Raw genomic sequence first — 24649 nt, forward strand, 5'->3', positions numbered from 1 at the left:
AACCTTTTGCGTAAGCCAATGTCGTTTGCCACCAAGTGCCATTACACATCTTGTAAGTTTTTAGGCATAGGAGAGCCACGAAATGCCGCATTCACGTTATATGGGATGGATGGTAGAGATGGGAAAGATTCCCGTGTTAACGACTTGTGAACGTACATGTGTGATTAAAAATAATGTGCACTGACATTATTAAATATAAGTTTGATTACACTGAACAACACCGAGAGGCAGCCATGTTTGTTTGATTTTGTGGCTCTTCTGTACAAATATCGGAGAGTCCAGAAAAGTCGGAGTTTCCAAGTCGTAATTCATAATAACGATAACTTCGATATGACATGAATGTGGCAAAAGGCACCACCTGGATATAACATTTATTTTGGAATTCCTTTCAGATGGCCAGTCCACATTTAACAGTGCGAATCCACAAAATATAGAAACAGCCATTTGTGTTCAGGATGTGACAGCGAGTGTCAGTGAGAGACGAGAGCAGAGCTGCTTTCATTTTGCATCTATCAGTGAAATGTTGTTGCCATATCATCTCATAGCTTAATTGTTTCCATGACAACACAACAAACAAACAAGACACTCCGAACCAAGTCACAAGAAAATACTTTTTTTTTGCAGGTACAGTGCTGCTGTTGGTTTAAAACGTCAGTATTTTGTTCATGCTGAGGTTGTAAAGTCCTGTCCTGAAACACAAGAGATCGTCATCCAGATATCATACAAAACACTAGTTTTACTTTTTAACTGTTACCAACAGTCTCATATCTACATTGCTTTATTAATGTGCATTGTAAGGAAAGAAATATAATGAAAAATAAATAAATAGAAGTAAATATTGGATCTTAAAATGTGGCCAGGACAATAAGTGAAAGTCTGATGGTGATAATACCTGCACCTCAATGATATAATGATATATAATACTATACCATGCAGTAATATAAATAGGATTCTTATGCTCCATTTTATATCCTAAATATGGTTAAAACCAGAATAAGGAACACTAGTGTGCATGTAAAGGTACTAATGGACCTACTGTGTGTTGATGATGACAAACCAGAAGCTGAATTAAACGAACATGCAGTTAAATTATTGACAATCACTGAGCTCAAGCCCCTCAGACGTGCCATCTGGTTTAAAGGCACCACAATGGTCAGAAACAAATGGCCCTGGAAAGACGTCAGTGTTTGGAGCTGTTGGTCATTCATCCATCCATCAACATGTTCATTGTGCATATGTTTTTTGTTGTTGTTCAGCTTTCACTCTGTGGTGTGATCTTTTGGTCCTTTGAAACATTACACTGATACACTGACATGTGGGTTGTGAGCATGCTGCAGATTAATACTCATAAATGCAGCTTACTAAACACTAATGCCAGCTTTCTCTCTCTCTTTTTCTCCTCCCATGTTTCATCCCTTTTCTCTCTCCCCTTTCTCCACCCGTCACCACTCACCCTTTCATTAACTCCCTCCTCCATCCACTTGCACGCCTTCACCCCCAAATCCTTTACTTCATCCCTCCCTCTAGTCGCCCAGACACCACTTTCCTGTGGTTCCTGAGCCCGCTGAAAGCCATCCGCTACCTGGTGTGCAACCGCTACAAGTGGCTGATCATCAAGATTGTTCTGGCCCTGCTGCTGCTCATCATGCTGGGCCTCTTCCTCTACAGCATGCCGGGCTACCTTGTCAAGAAACTGCTGGGGGCCTGAGGGGCTGCTGGGAGGACAGGGAGGAGGGGGGTGGCCAGCCGGATAGATGGAAGGACGGATGGGTGAATGGGGGAGACGCAGAGGGCAGATGCTGGCTTGTGGGCGCAAACGAGAAGGAGAGTACGAGGAGTCTCCCTCAGTTTCACCCACAGGGAGGGAAGGGAGGCAGAGGGAGGAGAAGGCACGTTGGAGGTCAGATTGCATTATTTTCTCCTCTCTAATCCATTCTGCTCGCCACCTTCCACCTTAGCTCTGAGGAGAGAGGCAGACACCCCCTCCCAATGACTCCAAACCTTCCAAAGTCATGAGAAACACTAACTGTCTAATCCTCTATCCAATCTGCAGCAAGCCTAACAAATCTAATGCTCAGTCTCAGGACTCCATCCTTGAACTGAACTGAAAGCAATCACTTTGCCACAAAGTAACCCCTTCTTCTTCTTCTTCTTCTTTTCAGGCTATGTTACATGACAGTGGATGTTTCTGTATCTGTTCATACAGCTTGTTAAGCTAGATCAGAGTGTTGTGTTAGTGGTCAGACGATTGCATCGACATTCATTTCAAGTGATGCTATAAGATCTCCCATTACAGCTACGTCTGCTGTTGATTTAGGCAAATAGGGAACAAATGAACAATAACACTTTGCTTTACCCCCTCCCCTATTTACCATTTATAAGGACCATATATACATTGAATAAATGGTTTACTGTATAACTCACTGTAATGTAGTCGTAAGAAGATAAAAGTATATTTTTGAGTGTTTATTGATGTACAGTATTTGTCAACAATTATAAGTTCTCCCGTGAAGACACATTTTATATTATTACACCTGTGTTTTTCTGTATTACTCGTTATCGGCCTCCACTTATGTGTGCCCAGATGGTTGTGATAGTTGTTGAAAAATACCTGAATAAACACTTACAATACGACTACATTTATTCAATGTTTATATACTGCTTATAAATGCTGACGAGGAGAGTGAAAGCAAAGTGTTACCATTTTTTTTAAACTATCATAGCTCTTGCGGACTTTGCACACTTCAAGAATAATAATGAAGAAACAAAAGTAAAGATTTCTATTTTCCTATTGAAGTTCAATGAGACATAGAACAAGATGAATTCAATAATTAATAAGCCTTCCACAGGGTTTAGTTCAACTGCATTGCTAAATGTTTCATCTCTTGGATCAAACAACCAAGCCAGACTTGGGTCAAACAGTATTTGCAAATAATTACTATAAAAAATAGTTTTATCCCATTTTTGTCGGTAATTAATATGAAGTCCATACAAGCCGATTCTCTCTGAATGCTTCGTCAATATTCCCATATTTCTGTGTGTGTGTGTAAATGCAGTTGACTGTCCTGTGTCAGGATCCCCTCACAGGAAAATAACTCCAAATATTTGCAGATATAATTTGACTAAGTCTGATTGAAAAGTCCTCAAAAAGCAACAAATATGTAATGATTACTGTTTTCTACCAAAATGTAAACTTGTATGTCAGTATGCATGCATCATTGTGTGTTGGCATGACTGTCTATCTGGATCAAAACAAACCACATCACCAGCCCTGTTATCGTTAACATTACAGGTAACATGGGAATATGATTAAAGTGCACTTGTGTGGAGCGGTAAAAGTGGGTCTGCGTGGAGTCTCACACCTCTGGCTCCATCTCCGTATCAGATGGTTGTTTGCCGTGTCCGTTAAACTCCCTTTCAAAGTTGCCTGTGCTTGACCTCATTTGTGTTGCAGCCTTTGTTTGTGATTATGTGTTTCACCAGTTACAGAGTTACTGTTTGCTCTAAACTTGCCTGTTTTTACAATGAATTTGTGTTTATATATCTGTTGAAATGTGTGTAATATTTACTTTCTGTCTGTTTTGGCACTTTAAAATAAACTGAATTCCATGGACAACATGTTTGCGGTTGTTAAAGCGGCTATAATCAATATTTTACCGCTGTATGTTACCTCCCCAGCACCAAGCGGCAGCTAAAGTTACAGACTAGTGTGTGAACATATTGGAGCATTTAGCAGCTAAAGAGCTAGCTTCGACTGCCTAATTCAATGCATGGGGGACAGTCCTGGATGTTTCCCATAAAAAAGTTCACAGAAGTGGGCGTGTGTGTTGCTCTTTGTCAGAGTCGTTCCCACAAACCATAAATGAGAAACACGTGCTTTTCTTCACCCCCAAAGTCCACAAGCGGACACAAAGAGCCAATTCCACTCTTAAAAACAAACAGACGGTCTCCTCAGGAGTTGGTGGAGAGCAAAACAAAGCTAAAAAGAGACATTCATCAGGTGGCCAACACGACTCAATCAAATCAATGCTCATGTTGCTTCATCTGCTGGATGTGGCTACTGTTGGCAAGTTTGCTATATCGACTTCAAAGGTGACATTTCAGTGTTGTGTTCGCAGCTTGTTTCTGCTGCCCCCAATTGGCTAAAATATACGTTGCAGGTTTAAGTTGCTGCCACTCTGTGTGAGAAAGTGGGAGAGATATCAGTTTTTTTTCTTGAGGTGACGTATTCCTCAGCACCCTTTGTATGGAAACAATGGATGACTGCTGTTTTATCTCTCTGCGCAGTCGTCCCAGTGCCAGCATGTCGTGGCTGCTGAGCCCGGTGAGGACGGTGTGTATCCTGGCCTGGAGGCACTACAAGCTGCACTGTGCGGTGCTGCTGGCTGCTGTGCTGGGCCTGCTCTTCCTGGCTCTGCTCTTCTTCTCTCTGCCCTCAGAGCTCAGCCACAAGCTCTTCAACACTGCTGGATAAAACCACTGTGTGTCTCTGTACTGACTGTGTATACACTTTGTCTCCCACAGGAGCTACTCTATGTCTTACTGATGTTGCACTTAACTGTTTGCTTTTTCTTCTGGGGCTGTAAAAAATAAAAACTCCAAACCACAACATTTAATAGATGCTTTATTTTACAATGAATAAATCATTTTACAAATACCCTGATGATTCCACAAACACATGCTGTCCCAGTTCTGCTGATTCCAAGTTGTGTATGGATTTTGGTTTCTCCAGCTCTGTGTCGACCTATCGGAGAATCAAAGATGTCAGATGGATGATGTTAGAGAAGAAGTACATTCACTTCTGCCCTATCAGATTTATAGATTCACATGATTATATGAATACACTAGAGCCGCCACTAACTAACTTTTAATTATTGTTTAATCTGCCGATTATTTTCTGGATTAACTGACTAATCTTTTGGTCTATAAAATGTCAGACAATAGTGAAAGATGTACAGCACACCTTGAGTTGACATCTTCAAATAGCTTTTTTTGAGTTGAGGGTCTGTTGCAGCAGCATCTTCAGCTCTGCGTTCTGCTGCTTCAGACTCTGAGTCTCAGGGACGAGCTCCCGGATCTCTGTCAGGACCGCACTGGGAACACAGAAGAAGAAAGAAATAAACACTAAATTGACAGAGTACAGAGGGATGTTTGCTTTCTGTGTGGTTGTTACTCACTGGTGCTGCTTTAGTTTTTTCTCCGCTGCGTCCCAGAGTTTCAGTCTGTCATCAGAGATTATATTGCCCATACTCTCCCAGTAGGCTTTATCCTCTGAAGCATCCCGGGCTTTTACATGCTGAACGTTGATATGTTGACGGGCTGAGCTCTCCCTTAGAAAGACGGAACACATCATCATCACATATTCAAAGAGAAAGACTACCTTAACTATTTTATCACACGATTTCATGGTCAAATCACACAAGACAGTCTAATTATACTACTCTCTTTGTTGGCATGGAGGTATGTACATAATGGTCTACTAAATAAGTGGTCTGAAGGTCCCATATTGTAGAAAGTGAGATTTCCATGTCTTGCTTGATTATAAAGCAGGTCTAGGGCACACAGCCCGTATTAAGAATCTGTGCCTTTAAACGAGCCGTCAGGACTTCCGTCAGGTTGTGTTGTCACTGCACTCAGCCACACCTCCAGCAGGTCATTTGCTCCAATCACAGCACCACCCACCAAGTACAGGGATGCTCATCCACCCGCTCAGTCTGTCGGAGTTATTGGAGCGCTCTGCTCAGGACTACTCCTCAAGTTTTTGGAGGTTGTTCAGTTTGTCTAAAACGGCTCGTTTCAGACAGACGGTGAACTGAGGGGCTGCATGAAGGGCCAGTGTAAGAGAAATAAGGGCTTTTTTCTGAACTGTGAATCATGCAAAGCTACTCCAATAAAAATATAGAGTTGAAATGAACATAATATGGAACCTTTAAAGGGTTGGTTGTTTCGGTAAATGTGGTCTTACCTGGACCTCGTGAGCTGATCGAGGAAACTTCTTAGAGCAGGCACAACAAGGTTGCGATCAATGAGTTCAGAGGTCAGATGAGTCGTAGAGTCACTGGATTCACCCGACTCAACACAAACATCCTGCAGGCACACAAAACACTGAAATAGTAACTGTCTAGTTACAGTCATCTTATTGTCAATGGTGATATTTTAGACAAGCTGATGTCCAAATGGAAACTGTCTTTGATGAGGCGTCCATACATCCACTGCACTCCTCATCTCTTTCCCTCCTCACCTCAGTCAGCTCTCTCTGCTGATGTTTGTACTTCAATAAGAAATTAGCCAACTTGGGCACGTCCTCCTCTCCGATGCCAAAAGTCTGGAAGAGAAGACAACATGTGTGGTTGTTCAGCATTCGCTCCACACAGTCCAACAACACACTAATATTACACTACATGAACTCACACAGAGGAGAGAGCCCAGCTTCACAACAGTCTGTTTTTCCTTCTCCAGGGGAACCAGCAGGTTCAGGAGTTTATCCTCCAGCAGGAAGCCCTGAGACAGGAGGACGGGGGAACTTTAGGTTGAAAAATCATGCTTGTCACATAATTTCATAGTGCCGCTGTGTGACCAACACTCAATAACTTCACACCATAACATTTGCATTTTGACAAAGAAAAGCTTCATTGCACAGATTAAACTCATTTACTGCACACACACACATATATATGTAACACTTTCACAAACCACTCCAGCCGGCCAATTAACCTACAGCTCATTTACAAGCTTCACAGCAGCTAGAAAAAGCTAAAAAACCTATCCTTTAATCGTTCAAACTTTTAGGAAATATACTTATTTGCTTTCTTGTTGAGAGTGAGATGAGAAGTCTGTATACTAAATTTGAAGCTGAAAAAGTTAGCTTAGCTTAGCTAAGCCTGACTCTCCTGGCTAGCCTGGCTCTGTCCAAAGGTAACAAAATCCACCAACCAGCATCTCTAAAGCTCGATAACTAACATTTAATTCAATTTTTTATTCAATTCAATTCAATTTTATTTATATAGCGCCAAATCACAACAAAGTCATCTCAAGACACTTTACAAAATAGAGCAGGTCTAGACCGACTCTTTATGATGTTATTACAGAGACCCAACAGTTCCCACCATGAGCAAGCACTTTGGCGACAGTGGCAAGGAAAAACTTCCTTTTAAGAGGCAGAAACCTCGAGCAGAACCAGACTCTAGGTGGGCAGTCATCTGCTTTGACCGGTTGGGTTTGAGAGAGAGGGGGGGGAGAGACAGACAGACAGAAAGAGAGAGAGAGATAGACGTAGAGACACAGATAGACAGACAGACAGACAGACAGACAGACAGACAGGCAGAGATGTATGGCAGCACTAGCAGTAGAAATAGCAGCTATAGTTATAATAATACTGGAAATATGACTGATAATAGTAGTTACAGCCGTAATACTAGCTGAGATTAATAATAGCAGCTTTAATAGTAACAGAACTACGACTAAACATAATAACTGTAGTGTTTACATGTCGTTTCTTTAATCGGTACACCAATCGAAGTGTAAAACAACAGGTTGTTATGGGGGTTATGTGCAAGACTTTTTCTTGGCCAGGAGCAGTGACTTCCTGGTGTCATCACTGTGACCAGCAGTGATGTCAGATTATTCATGACATGAGATTAGTGTTGATATTTTCATCCAGCTCTCAGGAAAGAGAATGAATATACAAATAAAAATAATTTTTGTGATTGTCAAAAGAAATTGTGTCAAATTCTTGTCCTCGTACTGTAATAAACATGAATCTTGAACTTGTTTCTCACCGCCTCATCACACAGCAGCTCCATCACTTTCTTCAGTGTCTCCAACTTCCCCTCTTCCACCTCTACACCGCTCTTACTCTGCACCGCTGTCTCTTCCTTGTTCATTTCCATGTCCGTGCTCTCAGTGTCAGTCTCCAGCCTAGGCCCCACTGAGGCGTCCGTCACCCTCTCACTACACTGTAAAGCCTGCTCTGCCTGTTTCTGAGGCTGGATGGGACCAGAGCGCTCCATGAAGGCCATAGAAGGTCGCTTCCAGGGTACACCAAGGTGCCTACAGATCTCCGAGTCAATGAACAAAGCCCTCTCCACTAGTTGCTTCAACTCCTCTTCCATCATTAGCCACATCTCCTCAAATCTCCTGGAATCAGCGACTGCAAAGTGCCTGCATGTAATGAAGAGGGGTGGAGGAGTAAAGAAAAGAGAAGAAAAGAGAGGTAAGGAATCGTACAATATGTCAGTGTTACTCTAAAGTGATAATTATGACTCACTTGATTTTCTTCTGCATGCGTTCATATTGCTGGATGCTGCGTTTGTAGTCCTCAGACAAATGCTGGCTCCTCTTTTTAAACTGTTTCTCCTGATTGGTACACTCAGTCTTCAGGTCACTAATCTCTGTCTGTAGACTGAAACAAAACGCCATCCCGAGAAATATGGAGTGAATTAAAAATAACCATTATAGTGTGTGTTTGTGTGTGTGTGAGAGAGAAATCTGTACTACCTGACAGTCCTTTTTTTCATACAGCTCAGGCTGGCTTTACGTCTTTCTATCTCAGCGATCTGCTTTGTTTTCTTACACTTCTCATCCTTTCTCTGTTGAAGCTCTCTCTCCAGAACCTGCAGAGGCAAGAGTGGGATTCAGGGCCTCAACACTGATAATTACCACCACTATCTACCAGTGGTGGAAAGTAACTAAGTACATTTACTCAAGTTATGTACTTAAATACAATTTTGTGTTTGAATTTTGAGTACTTCTATTTTCTGCTACTTGTGCTCCTCTCCAGCTCAGAGGCAAACAGGGTACTTTTTACTCCACTGCATTTATTTGATAACTTTAGTTACTTGTTACTTTGCAAATACAGATAATACAAAATATACACTGAATTGAAATAAATCAATTAAATTAAATCAAATACATTTAATCTAATTAAATCCAATGAATTTCATTTAAAGAAATCAATTGATTTAAATTGAATGAACTCAAATAGATTAAATTACAGTAACTCTAGTACTGTACTTACCGGTAATACAAACTATAGTCTACAAATAAATTATGATGTATTATCATAGATTAAGATGAGACTTTATTGATCCGCAGGGGGGAATTCACAAGCTACCAAGCAGTATATTAAGTAATTAAAATGATCTCTGCCTTTACCAGCTGCAACATTAATCAATAATGATAATCAAATAATATAATTTACATTATTCTGAAATGGGCCATTCTTCATAATGAGTACTTTTACTTTGGGTACTGTAAGTATAGTTCGATGCTAATACTTTTGTACTGTCATGTAAATAAAATTTTCAATGCAGGACTTTTACTTGTAACAGAGTATTGTTACACTGTAGTGTTGCTACTTTTACTTAAAAGATCGGAGTACTTCTTCCACTACTGCTACCTACTATATTATGGGTTTCTGGGGCTTTTCTCTAATATTCCAATTTAAATTAACATCCAAGGAAATCCTTGGTTTATCAGGGGCACTTTTTTATCATATTGCACAAAAGCTTAATTCAACGGATAAGCTATTGAGGTGCATCTTGATATTTGTGCAAACCTGAAATTTTGCATTCTCTTCCATCTGGGTGACGCTGTGCTTCTCTGTAGTCTCCAACATCAGATTGCACATTGCCGCTTCACTCTCCTCCATTTTCTTCTTCCACTGCATCAGCCTCTCCAGCTAGAAACAGATTAGATATCATTAGATACAGAGTTGATATATGTAAGATATAAGTGATATGAATTTCAGTTATCCTGACCTGTTTGTCGCAAAGTTTCTTCATGCGTTGTGCCCATTCGGTCTTGTCTTTGGTAAGTAAGACTTCACATTGCTGCAGATAAATTCTCTACCAACAACCATTAGTAAGAATGACAACAATGGCATAAACAACACTAAAAGTCTACATGCACGCTAGTGGCTCTGTGAGGCTGCGCTTATGAACAGCTGTGTTTCGAGCTAAATCCTGAATTCAGCATGCTAACATTTGCTAATTAGCACTAAACACAAAGTACAGATGAGGCTGATTTTTGGTCATCATTTGGTCACACAAAGTGTTGGACAAATTAAAACAAGAAACAACAAATTTGACCTGTTGGTGGCGCTAGATGAAATGTCAGGGGCTCACCAAAGTCATTACCCCCATCCTCTGGGGTCCATGAATGTCTGTACATACATTTTATGCCAATCCATCCAATAGTTTTTGAGATATTTCAGTTTTGAACAAAGTGACGGACTGACCAACTAACAGACGTTTGCCATCCACAGAGCCACGCTGCTAGCCAGAAGGTTAAGACAATCATGTGAATTCAACCAAGACAATTAATTAATTCCCTGTTGATTCCCCTTGAAGATTCAGATAGACTCTACATATTATTTCAAGCTGCATCTTGACCCAGATCTGGTCTTGCTGTACCTCAATCTGGGCCAGCTCCTCCCTGTAGGCCTCTATCAGGGTTTTGATCGGGTCCTCCATCCTCTGCTTGATTAGGTCCAGCTCCTCTGCTTGCTGCCTCAAGTCCTTAACAATGCGATCATCTCTAACCTTCAGCTCCTGTTCAGACAAAATACGGGTTATCAAATGAGTGGACAAGGCCCTTGGAAGACAATTGCAAACACCAAAGTGCACATTTTTAGATAGATAGATAGATAGATAGATAGATAGATAGATAGATAGATTTACCTGTTGCAGGTCATTAATGCGTTTTCTCTTGTCTTTTATGATAGCAGCACATAATTGCCTCTGGCTTTTTAGTTCCTCCTGCAACTCCTGAGATGTCGCCCACCTTGCAGCGACCTCCTCAAATTTTTCATAGAGGGATTTTTCATCAGTCTCCAGCTGCTCCAATCTGGACCAAGAAGGACAAACATGGGGGCAAACAGGACGGAAGAAGGAAAAAAAGTAAGTAGAATTTCCCCCTAGGTTCTTTAAGTATATAATCTATGTGTTAGGGGTGTTGTTTAGAACAAAGGTAAGGTAGTGGTAAAAGAGATAATCATGAATTTTTTTAAATTACGTAAGTCTGCAAGCTTCCTCCGACTCTCTCCTTCGTATCAACTCTCTGGCGTCAGCTGCAGTCAGGATGTTGGTCACTGATGTAGGCAAATCTCTCTGGAGGCTGACGATCCTCTGAAGAGTGATCAGCTAGCATAAAAGCGGACAGTTTCTATTCATGTTGAGTTAAGTTACATTTTATCCACATTTGAGTGCAAGTCAGGAAATTGCGCTCAAGTAAAATAGCAGCTTACTGTAATAACAATAATATAAGCAGTAGCTATTTTTGATTGATACAACACATTAACTACTGCCCATTTTTTGGTGGTCACGGAATGTCATACGTTTATGTCATAAACAATCCTATGTTTATTTCATGATATTATTAAAGAAACTACAGAGCTCTCAGAACAGCATAGTTTTGTTGGGTTTGAACCCAAGGTACTTTGCACATTAAAATGATAAGTAACCACACAATTTTAAAAGGTAAATAATGACTTATGGGGAACATGGATGTGTAACGCGCACGTAACTGTTTGCAATTTATGTTTTGGATATCTGATTTATAGTGAGTTTAATGATGACATAGTTATTTATTGTGTTGCTTTGTTGGTAGTATGATGTTGCCTTGCCACCTGAACTCCTGTATAAAGACCACAGTGGAAATATGACATTGTCCTCCTTGTAATGTAAAATAAATAAATGAATTTAAATAATGTAAAACTAAAATGAAAACTTGAGATGAATCATTTCAGATTACTGTCCATCCCTGGGAAACAATTGAAAATGTGACTTTTGATTAATGCAATTAGATTGAAAGCGGAATGGACACAGGAAGGATTTGGAAACTAAACAAACCTTGTCACTTTCCTCCTCCTCCTCCTCCTCTTGAGGCTGCCGCTCCCAGGGCTCCTCCTTGAGCTCCACACTGGGGTCTTCCTCGACCTCCTGAGTGGAGAGCCTAAACGTGCGCAGTACGTTTAAAAATAAGCACAATAAACAGATGAAAAACGCACTGGTTGGATTTTATTAACCCCAAATACAAAGTTCTTGCAGTCCATGCAGCATGAAAAATATGTTTTAATGTTTAACGTCAGCTACTTTTACTCGTCGTTAAGGATCCTAAGCAAAGTGTTAACAGTATTTAACGTTAGCTAACGTTAGAGTAACGTTAAGCTGGCAAGCAGAGTTGACGTAGTTACCCGTTCTTAGCTTCCTGATTTTGGGACAACACAGAGGGTTCAGACGCCTCTTCTGGATCCTTATCAACATCTGCCATATTAAATGTATGTTGTGTGAAAAGTAGCGATGAAGGTAGCAAAAGGTAGCAGGTCTCTTCCGCCGTTGGTAAACTGTTTGGTAAGTTGCTATGGCGACAGAGCCACCAGAGCGCTGCCTTCAGGTGCCCCTCGTAAGCTCGACACTTCAGGGTCATGACAGTAAAAAGTGCTGGTCTGGGATCATTGCCATGTCATACACGGATTGTTGTTGCCATCTAGTGGCAGCATCCTGATTTCAAACTTCTGAGTTGTTATTAGAAGTTCTACACTTGTTTGAGACTGTCTGTACAGCACCAATCTTCTTTCTCCAAAAATACCTTTTTTCTGCTGCTTTGCATTCCACGCTTGACACATATTGGCAAGGCTCTATGATGGCCATTAAGGCATTTAAGGCAAAAAATAAAATCGACACCTCCTTTTTACAGGAGAGATATTAGAAGACAACCTGAACTATAAATACAGTTGATCAGGTGGATGGACAAAATTATGTTAACATCAAATGGAAAATAACTTGAAGTAACTTTATCACAGTTATAAAACTGTACTACTAAAGTGTTTCATATTAGGTTGAATGCCACTTAACAGCAATTGGCAGCCACAAATAAGGTCTGTTAGGCTTTTTTACGTGAGGTTTTTAAATCAACATGAGATAACATGAGCTAAATACCAAAATAAAAGTAACTGTCAAAACAATGCAAAAAAAAAATCATGATAACTTATCCCAAACACAGACAAACATGGATAAACAGAAACAGCAGTCAAAAGTCCAAACAAACAGGTACGCAATAGATGTGCATTGACTAGAATTGGTTATAAATAGTATTAATTTGCATGCAATAAAAATGTATCATTGAAGAGTAAATATTGCTACATGTAAGGCCTTTTAATGCTCACAAAAAAATCAGGCAAAACAAAATGACATGTTTATGTACCTTTACTGTTATATTCAGAAGCTGGCTTTAGGTGGCGCTACTGTCTTGTGATCAAAATCCTACTCAGGTTCCCCAAACTAATATCCTTGAAATGTTTCGTTTTTGACAGGAAGCTTGTTTAAAGCACATGTGGATTTAGCAGCCATAGTTCTCTCTGTGTACTACTCAAAAACAGTAATCCAGTGACTCACATGCACAAAATCCAGTTCAAGCACACACACACACTCACACACACACACTCCACACAAAATGATAAATGTCTTCTCAAGCTGATGGCAAGATGGGCAATCTCTGGTTGTCCACACAAACAAACCCACACATGGGTCAGACGTCCCTGCCCTAAGGAGTGCCCCCCACATGTCCTGCCTGTTGGCAGCTCTCATGCTCGCCCTCACCCCCCGGGGGCACCTCGTCCTCGCCCCCCGGGGGCAGCTCGCCGCTCTTTTGGCCTCAAGTGTCCTCAGTTGCTGCTGAGCCACAATGGATGTAAGTCAGCCAGCAAAGGTTTCTGACATATGATCCAGCATCTGTGATGTCACCAACAGCTGACTTGTCATAAGACCTTTGTGAAAGGGGTGAAGTAAGGGATGAATGAGGAGAAGGCCTTATTTTCAACAGACCCTTAGCTAGAACGCTGAGTGCTTTTGCATCAAGCTGCTGAGATTACAAACTGAATGACTGCCATTAGAGAGTGATTCTATAATCTATCATAATACCATAAGCTAGGGATTGACAGACTTTGACCCCACTCGCAGGTGTATAATAAGCCCCATTCACTCTGCATATGCTCTGTGAGAGAGGGTGCATGTGTGTGTGTGTCTGCTAATTCCTACCCCCAGGGGCATATGTTTACTCCTTGTTCAACAAAGCATCATATTCATTGCTCAGGGGTTGAGAGGTGCATAATCTAAGCCTGACCTTCAGCCAGTTAACTAACTGACAGCTTAGAGTGTTGGTGGTGGTGGTGGGGGTTGCATAACAACTTAAATCCTGACTAACAGCTTCTTAATATTGCCAGAACGAAGGAGACATTTGCTGCTTCAGAATATGGGGATGCACTGTACAGACTACAGATGGGTGGAGGATGATTGCAGAGGACGGCAGAGAATTCAAAGGCATTTAGTCTAGAGGAGTCTGTGACCTTGTCAAAGAACAAAACAGTCATTTCACAAGAATTAGATTTAATAAACGAAAACCGAAGGCCAGATTCAGAAACAACATGAAGAGCATCCCCCTACTCTTCTATCAAATATGAAATGTACTGGCCTTGTGTCAAGGTAACAAAGAGAAGTATGTTTTTGCCATCTGCTGGAGCATCTCTTGCATACAGGCACACAGATTTTTTTCTCCAACGTTACCCTGTTACCTCTAAACCTTTAAATATAAGAGAGAATGAGGGGCACTGACAAACACAGATGCAGATATGCAGAGGAACAAAGAGGCTATTACAGGGGGAAAAAAAAAAATCTTTTCATATGCTGCCTGGATAATTGTTGTTGGAAATAAAATGATTTCAAGGTCTGTGCAGTGGAGGCCACTTGCCAGTCTCTTAAAGTCTTCATTTCTCATCAGACAAGGTCTGAGGGAAAAGGTTTGTGTCATCATTTAGCCACTCACACATCAATAATCCTCCGTTCAGCTTCATGCTCCGACACTCCTGCTTTACTCCCTCCTCAGCTTTAAAGAAGTCAACTAACCGGTTCACGCATCACAAAAGCTGAGTGCTCAAGAGAGAAATTAATGATTGCACAATTTTAAGGTCTAGATATCATTATGGCCACTTTTTCTGTCCATGAGTGTGTAAATATTTTTTTCATTTTGGTAAAAAATGTGTCACATAATTGATTATTTAGTCCCTCACACAGTGATTTCATCAAACAGGTGTTCATTCTGAAGAGGTTTTCAGATGGTGAATAACTTGTTACCTCTACCTTTCTTTCTAGCAATGAATTAATAAAAAGTTTCATTTATTAAAACTGCTTGAATCTAGTTTTGGAATAAAGCCGTTTTTTATAGCACCTGTCTTTTAGATACAATTCAACATGCATTTTCTACAAAATTACAGTTATGACAGGTAGGTCAGTTAAGTCTCTGAGCACTGCTGATGTACTAAAGGTAATGGATTACTGCATTTAGGACTGTGGCATAAAAATGAAGCTATTCAAGGCACTACTATGCTACAATATCTAAATTAAAGACACATTTCTGACCATTTTGAATGTAACTTAATGTGCAATAACTGAGATTAACATTTATTTTGTAAGTGTGTAAAAGCTGTCCATTCTAGTGGTCAAAGTCATCTTACAATAACTGAGATTGTCACTGTTTTCTACAAAACTTTTACCACAAGCGTCTGCACATTTTCTCCACATTAATCCAGCCGAGATCAGGGCATGAGTCGGTTTACAAAATCATATTAATTTCTTCCACATAAACTGTCACACTTACAGTAGAATTATTCTCAGAGTCATTTTTCCTTATCAAAGCTCTTTGTGAGTGGATTAGGTGTACAATAATTATGTGTGGCATTAAGCCATGATTACTGGTGGATTGTGATTTTGCTGCACTGCAGTCAGTTCAATGACAATGAAATGAAATCAGCTGCCTCCGTCATTGCATTGTATCATAAACCGAGGCCCATATAAAATGGTAAATGTAGCTTTGTGGTGATTCAAGCGTGTAGACACTTGACACAACAGTTAAAATGAAAAATGTTCTTGCTTCTCTCTCTTTTACACAGTGACAAGAAAAACTCCAAAACAGACCTTTAACAAAAGCCTCATCTGTCTCTCAAGGATGGAGTATGAGGGAGATCAAGAAATGAAGCCAGTTAACTCTCAAACATCACTAAAATACTGTCTTTCTGCCAACAGCTAAATATCATACGTCAAAATCCACAGCATGACTCACAATTACTCACTAAGCACTTTACAGCCCCCAACTGCTGAGCTGGAGCATCTGTTGGGGCCAAATGTGCAGATGTAAATGTGATCATTTGAACCAATACAATGATTTGAATGTGTTCATTTGTTTTATTGGAGTAAGTGCATTGATGCATATACGTGTGTGACAGCTGCCTCTCCATTCCTAGACCGTAAAAACTTTATCAACGCATGTTCAAGTGATATATTGACCCAAAGTAATTTCATCATGTGGGAAAACGTGACGTAAGGTTAAGATATGGAGCTGACAGCAGCTGAACAGTGATGGGAAGTAACTAAGTATCAGTACTGAGCTACAGCTTGGAGGTACTACTACTGATTCTACTCCACTACATTTCAGATGTACATTTTACATTTTACATATTACTTCACTACTTATTTGACAGCTATAGTTAGAAGTAACTGTGCAGATTGATATCTAACACATAAAACACAATCAGCTTAAACATCATGATGTATTGTTAAAATTAAACCACCCAACAGCAATGATGGAAAGTAACTAAGTACATTTACTCAAGTACTGTACTGCAGTACAATTTTGAGGTACTTAAGTACAATTTTGAGGTACTTGTACTTGTATCCTGCTACTTCATACTTCTACTCCACTACATTTGTTTTCCAAAGCTACAGTTACAAGCTACTTTTCAGAATAAAATAGTACATATAAAACATCAGTTAATAAAATATGATAATAACATCATTGTTGTAAATTAAACTACCAAAACGTATTTAAAGTAGTTAAAATTAGCTCCACCGAACAGCTACAACATCAAAGTAAACTCCTCATGTTAATACATCAACAGCCAATAATATGATAATAAAACACTGATATGGCCCATTCGACATAATGAGTATTTTTACTTTTGATACTTTGGCTACATCTTGTTGCCAATACTTTTACTTAAGTAACATTTTGAATGGAGGACTTTTACTTGTAATGGAGTATTTTTAAAGTGAAGTATTGCCACTTTTACTTCAGTAAATTATCTAAATACTACTACCCAGAAGAATATAAAGTACTTAAAGATCCCCAGACATAAAAGTACTCTGCTTTGAACAGTAATTTGTGTCCAATAAAACATCCAATTGCCTCGTTAATAATTGTTCAAATCTACTCCTTCTCCCACATTAAAAAAAATCTATGAATATGCAAATATACTGTTCATTAGACACAAGATGTCTGCATGTAAAATGAGCTCCACCTACAAGATTAAATATATGCTTATAAATGAATGCATGTATAATAATGCTCTCCATAATAGTCTCCATAACGAGGCTTTAAGTACATTTTGCTGCCAATACTTTCACATCTGAACGGACTTTTTCTTGTAATAGAGTGTTTGTCAGATTGCGGTGGAACTACTTTGACATCAGTAACTATAAATCCCTGAATCACGGGGGGCTGCAGCTTTTCCATCCGTTCTCTCCTTCACGTGGCGGCCTCCGCTCCGTTTTGCCGGGAGTTTTTTGTCGTGACTTTCAGCCCCGCTTAAGGACCCGGTGTGCCTCAGAAAAGTAACGAGGCTTAACGGGAATCAAAGCCGTCATTCTTGAGCTGCGGGCCGCGCCGCACACGAGCCGCTCAACACACTTCACGGTGCGGGAGCGCGGATGGCAGAAAAGCCCGTGTTTTTAGCGGCTCTGCTGGCCGCAACCGGATCATATGACTCGGCATAACCATAATGCTCTTAGACCTGCTGATGGCCAGCAGCGTGGCTGCGCTCCACAAGACCAAAAAGCCAAAGGAGTTTAACGGATGTGTTGCTGCGATTATTCGGCCAAGTATCTTTATCCCACATTTAGATTAGCTGCTAATGACGGAGGAGGAAAAAAAAAACTCGTTGCAAGAAACACAAGGCCACGTAACCTGAGAACAAGGGCCATTCCTGTGTGAAGAAACAGATTTAGGCACAATACAACATGGATTCATTAGACTTCGTGGAAGTGCAGTCAGTGTTGCTGCCGGTTGTTATAGAGAGGACACTTGTCTCCAGGGAGTAGACCACTATAGGACCAAAACAACAATCTAAAAGTTCTGCATTCAAAGCAGAGAGGTATTATCAGCAAAATGCACTTAAAGTCAATCAAAAGTAAAAGTACTCATTATGCAGATTGACCCCTTTAATTGTTGTATTATTATACAATATATACAATTAAATCATTATAGCAGATACTGATGTGTCTAATTTTAACTATAGTTCTCATACCTTTGGGTAGTTTAATTGATACAATTGTAACATTTTACAAGTTCATCATTGATTTCTGATGCAAATGTTCATCTGAAATGTAACTAGCAGTTGTCAAATAAATGTAATGATGTAAAAAGTGCAATATGTCCAGATGAAATGTAGTGAAGTGGAAATATAAAGTAAGACAAAAATTGAAATATACTAAGCAACTCTCAGATTCAACTAAATGATCACCAGCACAAAACTGGTTGTGGTGAAATTACAGCACATGCATTTGCAGGTTGTTTCTTATGGTTCTGATATTTTATTTGGGCTCATGCATTCAAAATTAAGATTTTACATTACTTCACATGCATTTCTAACAGGCAAAATTCATCAATTCAACACTCATAACTCATAAAAGGAGCCTTTGCAGCCACGAGCAGTCAGAAACCTTTAACAAATTAAGTTAAACATCAGTGGAAAACGACAACAAAGCACATTAAAAGCTTTATGCAACCGCAAAAAACAGTGACTGGAAAACAGGTAACATCACAGAGTGGTACTTTGGAGTGCTCTTACATTATGTGTGTTGTATGTCTTTATTTACAACCCCCCCCCAACCTCACCCCACTGATGTGCAGCCCCTCTTCTTAAAGCAGATACATGTCACCACTAATGGACATCAAGTGCTTTCTTTTTGCAGCTCTCTTCGGGACATACATTAGAGACAGAAAACCCATTTCTCCACCCATAAATAGAGCACATACACACATTAGCTCACTTGTACACGCACACGCACACACTGCATTCAAGGCACTCACTCTTTCTAGTGACAGTGAACAACCTGAAGATTGTTAACGAGTTGAAAGGATGGCGAGACCAGGATCTGCCTGAGGATTACGAGCCTTCCGTGCAGCAACATGAACAACTGTCTTGTTAGTAGTTTATAAAGTTATATATACTTTGATTCCAACACAGGTCCCACCTCATAGAGATCCAAAATGTCACACAATTTCACCAAATAAAGCTGATCTTAAACTATGGCAGTAAGACAGCAGATTCAAACACAGTCTGTGTACAATATGTATTTTTTATGTTTTAATAAATCTATGAAAATATGAATTCTGCATGTTTTTGTTTTGTGTGTGCCAACGCCATTTACTATATTTTGAGAAGAAGGTTTTAAGGATATGAAAACAAAAGTTTGTGCCCATCGCATTTTCATTCATCAAGATCCTTGAAGTCCTCTGAATACTGAATGGTATCACAGTATCCTGAAAGAAAAACAGGGGACGCTGCTGTTGAGTCCTCTACGTTCATGGAGGGGAGTCAAACCTCAGGGACGAGACGGCGAGGTTTCAAATCCTCCCAGGTTGTAATTTTTAACAAAAGCACGCCGTCCTCCATGTTAGTCATCACCTGTCTCCTCTTCAGCTCAGTTTGTCCTGGATGTTCATCAGACTGGCGTAAGACTTTGCCCGTTTGGCTGTGAAGACACAGAATTTACATTATTAATGTTTGAGGAGTTAAATTACTTTTGTTGTCGTATTTTGAGTTATTCTCGTAATTAAAGCACAAGGTGTTTGTTAAATGGTTTTAAAAAGCGCCTTAATAATCTTCAATGCGCCTCATGCAAGAACATTGTTTCTTATCCTGAATCTCTCTTTTTTTTTTCTGTCAGGTTTGTTCGGGCGAGTGTTTCAAGTCAAACTCTTAACTGCACAACTGCCATTTTTGTAAATGTTACCAAAGAGTAAAGGAAGACTTTCACACCACAGAGCTGTAATGTGACAGAAATAGAGACAGAATGGTGTGACATGAAGTTAGATGATACAACAAAAACATCTTTCTAAAGCAGAAAATGGTCCATGGCGGGAGGCGGTCGAGTGGATGTGACAGTCATGGAGATACGAGAAGATATGAGCCTGAGCAGCAGGTGATGTTACACTGTCTAAATTTTACTCTTAGATTAGTCTAATGCAAGTTAGACTGTTTCACAAAGATAAAGACGGACTTATTTTAAGCATAGAAGGTTAGCCACCTTACCCGCAGGCTAACTCTAAGTCCTGTGTTTCTATGGTAACAACCAGTCACACCGAATGACCAAAAAAAAAAAGAGAGCAAAATATGGCTCATAATTATATAAATAAAAGTTTTATAACAATATTGAGGAGCAAGCAACGAGAGGGGAAACGCTCCTGAGCCTGACTGCCGAGTTAACAGAAGTACTGACCTCAACCACATCAAGGAGCTGCAGTAGCTCCCTTTTTTGTATTGTTACACACTTCACTGAATTTTCACAGTAAAATGTCTTCATAACTGTTGAATTCTTCCAGAAGCCAAACACTTTCTGTTAGAGTGAAGAGAGCTGAGAGGTTTGATACAGTTCCTCAGTCAGTCATGTGTTTTAGTTTCAAAAAAGTCTTTAATTGACCCAGAATTCATGGCAAGTGACGTCTATCTGGAGTCTGACTGTTAGTTTGATCTAAGTCATACTTACATTTTTTTAATTCTAATTACAAGAATGTGTTCTCTTAAATCACTCTTACACGCTACTTAACACCAAATCTGTTTGTATGACCGCTTCTTGCATGAGGCCCAATGTGTTCTTGACCATCACAAGCCATTTGTTACATACTCAACAGCTACCTCCCTCCACCCAATACCAATAATAAAAAAAAGTTCCTATCCTCCTCAATTTTAGGAAATGCCCTCTGGTTCCTCAAGGCAGCCATCACCAACCAACACACACACACAAAAAAACCTTGTCTATGATCCAGAGGTTTGCAGGAGGCAACCCCACTATGCTTTAGAATAACCTAGAACACCCACCCTTCCTTCCTGCATCCCAGCAAAACCCTAATATCACAGTCAGTCAAGCACCCCCCCCCTTCCACCACGACCACAAAACCCCGTCAAAAAATCTCTCTGTGTGACAATGGGCGAATTAAGCTGGTTACTCACGGTGTATGAGCTTGCGTTTCTTTTGTTCAGAGTGAAGGAAGCTGCTCAAGTAGAAGATGATGGGCAGAAAGAGCATGAAGCTGGACACAGCGATGACAGGCACCGTCTCCTCGCGGGGGAAGGAACAATTGAAATATTTACTCCACAGTCTTCGGGTCATATTCATCTGAAATGAAAGTGCCAAAACCCAACATAAACTTCAGCTGACCACAATTATAGGACAGTCTTAGTATTAATTCAACCCTCCTAGGTTTCTGTTCTCAAATACTGTATTCAGGGTTATTTGGCGAAGGAGTTCTACATCTTGCAGTTCTTATTCACAGGACGAGGAGAGGATTCAGGAGCATAATCCTGCAACCACAACAAACAGCTTTCATTCATTTTCAATGAGTAATTCAATTTTCTCCATTTTTCTAAAAAGATCTGTGCTCAATTTGATGAATGCGTTTTTCTTATTCACACCCTTAAAGATGAAATCAGCAACCACTGAGACATTGTAAGACCAAAGTAAACCATGAAAAAGAACATCTAATTTCATAATAACTCATCGACTTACGACAGCAAAAAGAAAAGAAAAAAAAAAAATCACACTTCCTGTCTCTACACAAACCACTGACTGTCATCAAGAGCTGCAAGATTTCCATTTTCCTTCAGTTAATAATGAAATATTATTAATGTGTTTTGACAAAAAAAAGGTTATTCAGTGTAACACTAAACTAATAATTATTATACTATATGCTATGCATATAATACTATTTGTTTATTACACTATATTTATATACCATTACACTAGATATTATAGTTATTAGTGTAACTGTTACTATACATAGTACACTGAGCAAATCCATCTACTGAGGAAGGCCATATGACGTGGTTGAAAGCCTCTGAAACAACAAGTAAATGTTGCCGTTTTAAAGGTCAAGAGTGAACCTTCAAGCTCAATGATTAATGTAACTTGGTGCAACTTTTGAGCGTGACACAAACATTTTCTGAACACATTATCTTGCCAGCGGCTGAAAGTGGCTGAAAACCCTTCTAACTGTTCTTTAGTGTTTACACATTCCTCTAGGGGGTGCAGCTTCCTCTCTTCCCATCTTAAAAGAGGAGTTCTGGAAATCTCTGTCTCCTGACATACGTACCGCATCCTCTATGTCAATACACATAGTCTGATTCTTCTCCATGCTGCCGTACAGCTCATTCAAGTCCTTATACGTGCTCTTACAGCTTTTGCAAAGCTCTGAATGGTTCCCCTGTGAGGAAAAATAAAGAAAAGGACAACAGACATCATAGTTAGCTTCTGAGCATATACTCATACTAGACAGATGGACGTCATCACGTAATTTACGCCGTACTTGTTGATACTTCTCAAAACAGGTGAGAGTTTGGTTGAGGGTGGCCATGTAGTACAGCGTGTCATTGGTCAGGCTCTGGAATCCTTTAGTGATACAGTCTGCACAACGGGAAATAAAAACAAGCATCAGTTAGGTCTATTTATTCAGTGACAGTGGACAAATGAAAGCAGATGCACAATCGCAATTTGTGATGGTTTCATCTCCCCTATTTCATCCAAGACTTGAACCAGGTTTCAGTTATTTTGGGTTTAATGATACAAACAATCAATACATCAGCGAAAAAGCTGGATACTCAAACAAACTAGAAGTAAAACAATTAGTGGATGAAGTTATTAGTGAATTGACCTGCACTATTTGGCTAATAAATTATTCTATTATTCCATAGTTACACCTTTTTAACTGTGAGGATTTGTGGCATTTCTTTTGTCTTTTGAGACAGTAAACTAAATATCTTTTGCGTTTTGGAGTGTCGCTCATATAAAACAAACTATTTGATGACATCGCCAAGGACTTTAAGAAATTTGACAAACATTTTGCACTATTTTCTGACATTTTAAAACCTATAGACTCAATTAATGATCAGTTCACCGATAATGACACAACCAAATACCAAATCTAATGTAATTTTCTCATAAAGTCACACGCTGCTATGATTCAAATTGGGTATCCTGATGGTTGAAGAGTCTATCCAATAAAAGAGTCACATGACTGACCTCTGCAACATCCAGTGTGTCCACTGTCCACTCTAATTAAAGCACCAGAACCAAACTGAATGCTGCCTCTACTTGACCCTGCACTCTGAACTTTGCGGTCAAATGCATACCCATTTGTGACTCAGACAAAAGCACAAATTCCCAATTACACAGATAGACTCCCAATAATTCAGATATGTCTAGCTCAGAAACCCCTGAGGGCGTCAAATTCTTGCAGATGACTTACTCTCACAGCCTGATTTGGTCCAAAGGTCCCCCAGATTGCTGTACAGCAGATAAACCAGCATCAGACGATCACTGCGCAGAAGGCTGTCCTTGCAGCTCACATTACCAGGACCCATCTGGGGACACACAGGAACACTTTATCAAGCACTCAATTACCTTCTGTCTATACAGGAGTTACCTGTGTTTGAATTCAACAGATCGGCAAAAAAAAAAAATCCTCAGCTTGCTATTTATAGCAAGTAAAGCAGATGAATTCCTGTTTCCTCAAATGTGTCACCACCAGTCAGTCACATCACAAGACTCGTGACTCGTGAGACAACTGCACATAAACGAGGCCTGTCCCCTTTAAGTAAGCGGACAGGAGACAGTTCATTGCAAACTCAACCGGACGAAGAAGAAAATGACTTTGTTGTTGTAACTGGCGCGTACCTTGTCTGATGATATGTTCACATAGATGTCCACGAGACTGCCATAACTGGAGAAGCAGTTCTGGCAAACTTTAACCGGTCGGGCAGCGGGCACCAAGCAGTTCACATAGGCGACATACCGCTGTCCAAATATGTGAAGCAGATCGCTGCAGTAGTCACTGATCTCCAGGTCTTCAGGGAAGGAAGACAGCAGATTGAGGGAGAAGACGGACTCCACACCGGGCTCGAACACAGGCGAGTCACCCACAACAGAAGCAGCAGCAGCAGCAGGGCTCGAGGACGAGATTTGTTTGAGTTTGTCCGCTGAATCTGAAACTGTGAGGTTCACTCCGTCATTAGAGACAAGAGCGTAAACATTTAATACTAACAAAAACAAAAACGAACTGTTTTTGTAAAGAGACATGGTGGAAACCGGGGATTATTGCATCTGCTCCTCTTCTCTCACTCTAAACAACGTATGAGTTCCTGGTTTTCTCCCCACGTGATCATGTGACCGCCTGTAATCTCGCGAGAGCACGTCGCGGTATCAGAACAGTACTACTGTAAGTTCTCATTAGGCATATTAAACAACATACAATGTAATATTTGAAGGTATATTTGAAGCATACAAAGTAACATCTTACTCTTTATTGGTTTACATCCATTGACTTG

General features: G+C 40.1%; 2 protein-coding genes across 2 annotated transcripts; both read right to left on the reverse strand.

The window, feature by feature from the left end:
- Positions 1-4978: 4978 nt before the first annotated feature.
- On the reverse strand, positions 4979-12270 carry drc1 (dynein regulatory complex subunit 1 homolog (Chlamydomonas)). The gene is made up of 15 exons (XM_070926336.1): positions 12194-12270; positions 11850-11952; positions 11014-11141; positions 10680-10845; positions 10413-10550; positions 9759-9845; positions 9557-9679; positions 8497-8612; positions 8267-8401; positions 7779-8160; positions 6412-6501; positions 6242-6325; positions 5966-6087; positions 5178-5330; positions 4979-5093 (listed from the first exon to the last, which is right to left on the reverse strand). The coding sequence occupies exons 1-15, from the start codon at positions 12268-12270 to the stop codon at positions 4979-4981; spliced, it is 2019 nt and encodes a 672-aa protein (XP_070782437.1).
- A 7199-nt stretch (positions 12271-19469) lies between these two features.
- On the reverse strand, positions 19470-24432 carry ostm1 (osteoclastogenesis associated transmembrane protein 1). Its single transcript, XM_070926042.1, has 6 exons — positions 24000-24432; positions 23572-23686; positions 22633-22730; positions 22420-22530; positions 21281-21446; positions 19470-19802 (listed from the first exon to the last, which is right to left on the reverse strand). The coding sequence occupies exons 1-6, from the start codon at positions 24399-24401 to the stop codon at positions 19747-19749; spliced, it is 948 nt and encodes a 315-aa protein (XP_070782143.1). The 5' UTR covers positions 24402-24432; the 3' UTR covers positions 19470-19746.
- Between the last annotated feature and the right edge of the window lie 217 nt (positions 24433-24649).

The sequence above is a fragment of the Enoplosus armatus genome, chromosome 19, assembly GCF_043641665.1.
Source record: "Enoplosus armatus isolate fEnoArm2 chromosome 19, fEnoArm2.hap1, whole genome shotgun sequence".
Lineage (NCBI taxonomy): Eukaryota > Metazoa > Chordata > Actinopteri > Centrarchiformes > Enoplosidae > Enoplosus > Enoplosus armatus.

Bases quoted from the DNA above. Each gene is read 5' to 3' on its own strand.
- drc1 (XM_070926336.1), bottom strand. From the start codon at position 12,270: ATGGCAGATGTTGATAAGGATCCAGAAGAGGCGTCTGAACCCTCTGTG. The intron at 10,551-10,679 runs GTAAATCTATCT...TTGTCTGAACAG, and splicing joins GCATTAATGACCTGCAACAG to GAGCTGAAGGTTAGAGATGA. The intron at 5,331-5,965 runs GTAAGACCACAT...CGTCTTTCTAAG, and splicing joins GATCAGCTCACGAGGTCCAG to GGAGAGCTCAGCCCGTCAAC.
- ostm1 (XM_070926042.1), bottom strand. From the start codon at position 24,401: ATGTCTCTTTACAAAAACAGTTCGTTTTTGTTTTTGTTAGTATTAAAT. The intron at 22,731-23,571 runs GTAAGTCATCTG...CCCGTTGTGCAG, and splicing joins GACCAAATCAGGCTGTGAGA to ACTGTATCACTAAAGGATTC. The intron at 21,447-22,419 runs GTACGTATGTCA...CTTTCATTTCAG, and splicing joins GTATTGACATAGAGGATGCG to ATGAATATGACCCGAAGACT.